The sequence below is a fragment of the Diadema antillarum genome, unplaced genomic scaffold, assembly GCF_040938485.1.
Source record: "Diadema antillarum isolate AM-2024a unplaced genomic scaffold, OU_Dant_1.0 seq00000782_RagTag, whole genome shotgun sequence".
NCBI classification, from domain to species: domain Eukaryota; kingdom Metazoa; phylum Echinodermata; class Echinoidea; order Diadematoida; family Diadematidae; genus Diadema; species Diadema antillarum.
Window position 1 is genome coordinate 2135339 of NW_027271670.1, and position 7468 is coordinate 2142806.

Below are 7468 nucleotides of genomic sequence, written 5' to 3' on the forward strand. Positions count from 1 at the left end.
TACTACATACAACTGTAATTCTGATTTCAATTTAATTCTGTAAAACATGATATATTTGCGGCATGAAATTTTTGCGATTTGGAGCTGACGTTCTTTTCGTGGTATGAAATTTTTGTGAATTGCCACTGGCGTTCAATGCATACAGTGTAGACAAGAACTTTTGCATGCATGTGAACATTCCTCGTTTTACAGTACATGTATATTCCCTGATATGAAGTACACAAAGATACTTAGATACTGTAGCAATGTCATCAATTCTTTGTATGCTGTATTTATTTACTCTGGACATGTATGGACTGATTGACTTTCAAAGAGCCCCTTGGGCTGGCATCAAAATGCTTAACATTTATTTAATAATTAGAAATATAAATGATTTTCACATCACTCTCTTACAAGCCTTCATATTTACTGTACCTCCACCAAGGGAGGAGGTCATGTTTTCATAAACATTTTTGCTGGTTAGGCCATGTGCAAAATAACTCCAAAAGTTTTGAACATATTTAAATGAATCTTCTGGAAAAGGTTGAGAATGACACAAGGAACAGATCATGTCATTGAATTTTGGGAGTGATCTGAGTATTTTTATGGATTTTATGAAGGAATTTTGAAATACCAGTATTGGCAGGTGGGGTCAATGAACTTGGAAGTTCAAGCTACGCATTTTGTGAGGTTTGCATGTACACTGTACATGCACTAAAGTGCGTGCTCTTGTTTCTGAGGCAAGGAAGCAGGCCGTGCAGTGGGAAGTTGATGACGTAACAAATATATATTGGGAAATCGGGCGATTTCCAGCATGCAATACTGTACGAATGGATGAAAATCACTGATCTATGGAAGAACAAGATCAGTGGTGGAAATGAGCTACTTGGCAGAGGGCTGGGCTCTCAGAGTGCTTCTCTAGTTGTACATGAAATGAACTCTGAATGTACATGTTACAATGGGTGCATTTATTAACTCTTTTTCTCGGCAGAAACAGGTTTTCCAAACAGCTTTCGAGGAATTTTTAGGAGTTGATAAACGCAAAGCTGTTTTGAAAGCCCTGTCGGAAAGCCTTTTCGGAAACCGCAAATTTGTGGCTTTCCAAACAGGTTTCCTAAACAGGTTTTCAGAAATCTGTTTGTAAAGCCTTTTGAAGTTGATAAACGCAAATCTGTTTTGAAACGGCTTTGTAGTATTGTACTGCAGTTACGAACAATGCACGCCTTGTGTATATGACCTCTTCTCCTTGGGTCGAATTGCGCAATGAAGCTGTGCAGTGACAGGCCAGTTATCGTGTTCACGAAGAGTTGATTAATGCAACTATTTTGGAAGCCGTTTCTAAAGAGCTTTGGAAACGGCTTTCGAAAGGGCTTTGGAAACGGCTTTTGAGAGCCGTTTAAACAGAGGAAAGTTGATAAATGCAGCCAATGTCACACATAATATGCAATTCAGTATCTGAACTCACAGATCTTGGCAGATATCTGTTGAGTTGAATTCTTCACTGAGAAAAATCACTGAAATTAAATTCATCCAAATTCATGTGTTGAAGTCAATGGGTCAATATGATTACATGCAGAAAGTTCAATTTAGCGCATCAAGTCTTACCGGTGTCTTGTATGGGGCCCCATGTGTTCCAACCACTTGAGTTGGCCAGTGCCATCATGGAGAAGAGCGCGAGAATGTACCACCGGTCCGGGTATACCACATACTCCTTGTGGCTACCAGTACTGGTTGTGAGGATCCGTGTCCGCTCATCATCCTCCCTTATTAGTGCACTATCTTCACTCAATCTCGCATTCCCGTTACCGGTACCAGAGAGGCACTGGGTGCTCCTAATCGAGTCTAATTGGGCATGGGATGCAATTTCCATGGAGGCATCTGCCATAAGCACGTCAGGTTGGCCTGACAACAAAGGTTCGTTCTCTTCCTCGTTTGGGCTCCCATAGTGCTTTCCGTTCATTGGGACTGCAACCTTCAATGCTCAATCAGTTGACAAAATGTCAAACTTTGACGTCAATCCAACACCAGAACAGCAGTTTCAAGCAGTTGTCACGGACAAAATAGAAGACTGGCACATGCCGGAGAGAGTTCTGAGTTGTATCATGGGATCGGAGCTGCACTTCAATCCAGTCGGAGACAAAGTCCACTCTATTGTAAGTTCAAAGGTCAAAGTAACATTTATTTCCTTCAACATCAAATCGTTACAATGAAAACTCTACAATGACAATGGCATTTACAATATGTACATTGAAGGGGGTGTGGCACCAGAACAACAGATTAATAGGCATGCCTACTAAACAATATACACAAAACACATTGATAGTCTACAGAGAGACATCAATGACGAGAGAGAGAGAGAGAGGGGGAGAGAGAGAGAAGAAGAAGAAGTTAAGGCTAAAGGGATAGTACAGTTTGGATTGAGACCTGGCTTCAGGCTCCTAACATTTTTTTTTTTTTTCTGAGATGATTTGAAATTGCTTATGAAATATGAAATGGCTGAAATATCCAAAACAAAGCAATAAAAAAAGTGGGACCTATCTTTTATAAGGATATCCTCTTTGTTTTACTTGATATATGAATATATCTCAGCCATTTCAAATCTACTTTCATCATTCCTCTTACAACATTTGGCATGCTCTGTAATATATCATTTTGTAGTTTCTTATACATAGTTTCCTTGCAAAGAGTTTAAAGCACTCCTATCCTCATCTCAGCCAATTGATTTAAATTTGTACATGGCAATTCCAGAGTTTAGGGGCAGAAGGCAGTTATGACTCCAAAATGACACTCTCTGATTATTCAAATGACATAGCAGTATTCTTGCAAATGAAGGAGTAGGAATAAGGATTGAAGGAACTGAGATTACAAGAAGCTGGACTGAACTCCTCTCTCTAGCCTAGGGCTTAGGACTACAATCGTACATGTACAGGTGAGTAGTACCTATGTAAATTTTCATACTACAACTGTAGATATTCTACACTTCTGTTCTATGAATTTGTAAAACAGATTTCTAGCACTACTACAGTGTACTATCACTGACTATACAGTCTACATGTACATTCTCCATAGATGCTGCAGAAGTTTTACATCCCAGTCATTTGCGGTATAGCCTACATCATCATGTATTTTCCTGGGGGGTGGGGGGTGGGGGTGTTTCATACAGAGTCACTTGTGAGTTCATGCAGGTCATGCAGTTGCAAGTTGGTGCAGTCGCTCCTAAGCTACCAATGTGCAAAATGAAAATCGTGTTTCTGAGCTGCTTGTAAGCTACATTGTAAGTGTGACTTGATGTGACAAAACAAGGCAATCGCCAAATTGTGTCTAGCCCATTCGCGTACAAGGAATCAATATTTTTTATAACTCCCAAGAGTTAATTGACATGCTTATGACCTTTGACCTTGTGGTGACCTTCAACACCCTAAGGGACATTTACCATCCAAGTTTGGTCACAAACAGACAAAGGGATCAAAAGTAATGAGCCATAATCGAAACGCGCCATAAAAACTTAACATTGGGCCCTAAAAATTTGTTGACCCCTTTCTGTGACCTTTGACCTTGTGATGACCTTTAACTTCCCAAGGGACATCTACCGTCCAAGTTTAGTCACAAACGGACATAGGGATCAAAAGTTATGAGCCACAATCAAAACGTGCCCTAAAAACATAACATTGGGCCCTAAAACTTTGTTGACCCCTGTCTGTGACCTTTGACCTTGTGACGACCTTCACTTCCCCAAGGGACATCTTCCATCCAAGTTTGGTCACAAACGGACAAAGGGATCAAAAGTTATGAGCCATAAACGAAATGCGCCCTAAACTTAACATTGGGCCCTAAAAGTTCGTTGACCCCTGTCTGTAACCTTTGACCTTGTGGCTACCTTCAACTTCCCAAGAGACATCTACCATCACCCAAGTTTGATTGCCATTGTAGCAACATGTGCTGAGTTACGTGTGATAAGAGTCTTGCAAGTAAACTTTAACGTATGACCTCAAATGACCTTTGACCTTATCATGTGACCTCTTACGGCACCATAACATGAAGGTACCCCCAGTGCATCCATCACCCAAGTTTGATTGCCATTGTAGCAACATCTGCTGAGTTACGTGTGATAAGAGAGTCTTGCAAGTAAACTTTAACGTATGACCTCAAATGACCTTTGACCTTATCCTGTGACCTCCAACGGCACCATAACATGAAGGTACCCCCAGTGCATCTATGACCCAAGTTAGGTTGTAATCCGAGCAACTTATGTGAAGTTATTTGTCAAAAGAGAGTCTTGCAGGTAAACTTTAACATAGAAAAGAGAGTCTTGCACATACTCTTTAATATATGACTTTAAATGACCTTTGACATCATCACATGACCTCTGACAACACCATAACATGAAGATACCCCTAGTGCTTCTATCACCCAAGTGTGGCTGCCATTGCTGTAACAGTTGCCAAGTTATGCATCATAAGAGAGTCTTGCAGGTAAACTTTAACATTTGTGACGGATGACGGACGACGGACGGACGACGGACGGACGACAGACGGACGCCATTTGGATCCCTTAGTCTCGCCTTCACCTCCGGTGGGCGAGACAAAAAGTATTGCATGTTCAAGAACAAACCTGGGGCCTGTCTTATAAAGACTTGTGATAGAAATCAATCACAAGTTTTGTGTGTGCTGCAATGCAAGTTGCGATTGATTTGGGGACTTGTGATCGATTTGAAGGCTTTATACGACGGGGCCCTGCTCTTAAGCAAATGATATACATGTACCCTGGTTCATTTCCAAGGTAAGATAGAGCTCTTTATTTCCATTTCCTTGTTTAAATCCTGAAACCTTTATTGTGAAGTGCAGGGGCGGATCCAGGAATTCTGTAAAGAGGGGGCGCGTTTACAAACTTAAAGGGGGGGGGGGCGCACGCACCCCTTCCCCCATTTTTTCTTTTTATTTCTTTTGTTTCAACAAAAAATAAAGGGGGGGGGGGGCGTGCACCGGTTGCGGTCCTCCCTGGATCCACCCCTGAAGTGAAACAAGCTAGCTATTCTGAAATCTGAAGCTTTGTAATGAGTTCTGGGCGATGCAGTTTTTGTGCATATTTTCACTTTTGAAAGAGGATGACTACAGAAAATCCTGCAAAAGTTAACTACAATTTCATATTCAAATACCATATTATTACAGAACATCAGGATCACCGCCGAGCACTTTGTCGATGAAAAAAAGGGCCAGTGTCACTTTGCGTATGCAGTGAGAAACTGTTGACCGAAAGATTGGTCTGTATCTGGTCATCGAGGATACATTGTACATGTATGTTCCGCGGAGACTGCTTCTGGCTTCACGGCTCCCCTCCTTGGAGAGCAATAACGTCAAAAAATAAAAATAAAAGACTCCTCCGGACAGACGGATCTTTTGTCTACTTGGGGAAACTTATCAAAAGAAATGGTTGCCATAACTATACTATACACAGCCCAGTCGCTGTGGCATCTGGTCGGGCTATGGTTGCCAATGCATACTTGGTGAAGGACGGACAAAGCTATGATTCTCTGCTGTGTTCTTGGGCCCTTTTGGCTGGAGATATCCTCTCTGCATGTCCACTGAACTACAAAGTGTAGGTGTTTACCTCTCCCATGTTTAAATCTGTATGCTTTCCTGTTTTTGTTTTTGTTTTTAGTCATCTTCAGCCTGCAATGGGTCCTCAGTGGGGAGGAAGACTCTCCTCACCCTAGCCTTTGTAGAATCTACTTTGTATACTTGTACATACTGCCATTTTGTTGCTATGAGTATACGAACGACTTCACGAACAACCCTCGATTTACACGAGCAACCCAAACGTCTCGCAAAGTTACGAACAACTTGTTGAACTAATACGAACAACAGTCCTAGTTATCGTAACTTTAATTTGCAAGATTTGTAAGATTTGTAAGATCTGTAAGATTTGTAAGATTTCATTGACTCTATCGACCCCAATATGAACAATTAACTCTACAAAGGACTTTACAAACAACATGGCGTGGGCACATACGAACAGCTTTATCTCTTTATGTGCCACGTTCATACGACCGACTCATCCAAGGGTGTGCTAACTTAGCATATTCTGCTCGAACGCACAAACCTGCCCAAATTAATCGATAATTCGCCAAATGCCACAGTACAATAAAAAGCGTTCTTGCGATTTCGTTCCTCTTAAATTATACTTAATAGCTCTTGCATTTTGGGTGGTGATTGACTACACGTGTAGCTACAATTGTAGCAAACGGTGTTCCCTACTGAATTTGTGTGTAAATTCTAAAGTTTCTTTCACTATTTCATTGGTGTGCAAAAGTCGTGCCTTTTTACAATAATGTTGTTAACCCGTTTCACACTGAATTCTGGATATGCCCATAGACTTAATACTGCGGGGGGGGGGGGGGTGTTTCACAAAGCCGTTCTTAAAGTTAAGAAGGACTTTAAGTGCGACTGGTTATCAGTTCTTGTGTGCTGTACTTATCAGAATCTCAATAATTCGGCAGCACAAGAACTGATCACCAGTCGCACTTAAGTCCTTAACTTTAAGAACGGCTTTGTGAAACACCCTCCCGACCACCAGGCTCCCGTACGGAACGGGTTAATGACCCTGCTGTCCCTGGTCAGTTGAAAGAAAAGCAATTGTAACAGATTTGTCTTACAATTTACATAAAAACTAAAAGTAATAGTAAAGCTTGACATTTTCTCTACAACTTTGTTCACTACGTATTCAGCTTAACAGAATGTTTTTCCAAAGCATGACAACTTTGGTGTCTCAAAATATTAAATGTGGCACACATGGGTGTTACCACCATGGCACAAAGAGTTACGAAACACCCGGCACCCAGCAATGCCCAGGCCAGGCCAGCCGGCCAGGCATGGCCACTTTATTTACACTCTTACAGACAGGTTCGCCACTTACCAAACATGCATGACCAGTAGCGTGTGCTTGAAATCATGAGTAACACGCAAAGTCAGGCTTCTCTTTGGCAGCACAAGATTGGTCATATAACAAGAGAGATCGCCTTGAACTCGTATCGGTAGCTAACATAGGTCATAGCCCACAGCTTGAGATACAAAATGCCCCGCATGCAGACAGCTTCTTCGTACTCCACTAGATCAGGATACCTACAACCTCAGCCGCTATCATGATCAGCTGATCGTCAGTGTTGATCGTAATAGAACGAGTGATATGCACTGTCTTTCTTCTCTCTCTTGATCGCGCACAAACATACTAAGTAGTCTATTTACCAGTCGTTTCAGGCTTACGTAATTAAGTAGGCCTATAAAGCAGATTAGTGTTCTGCAGGAGGTTAGCTGATAGGGCCTACTGTAAATAGGCCCGAGAGTTACTGCAATCAAGAGACATCATGTATGTTGCCCGAAGTATAAACATAATGTATTCATGGTCAAACAAAGACTCGATAATGAATTTGCGGTAACCAAAGAAGCGAATAATCAACAGTCGGGGAAGCATCATTTCATATGCTTTATCGCTG

The 7468-nt window shown here is 41.6% G+C and overlaps 1 protein-coding gene across 1 annotated transcript in view; it reads right to left on the minus strand.

Moving 5' to 3' along the window:
* Positions 1-7103, minus strand: part of LOC139739106 (solute carrier family 49 member 4 homolog) — a 30894-nt gene extending 23791 nt beyond the window's left edge. Inside the window, exons 1-2 of the mRNA XM_071649724.1 lie at positions 6892-7103; positions 1585-2127 (exon numbers count right to left, since the gene is read on the minus strand). Coding sequence (XP_071505825.1) covers positions 1585-1939 — 355 coding nt within the window. The 5' untranslated portion in view covers positions 1940-2127; positions 6892-7103. The remainder of the gene's footprint in view (positions 1-1584; positions 2128-6891) is intronic.
* Positions 7104-7468: the final 365 nt, after the last annotated feature.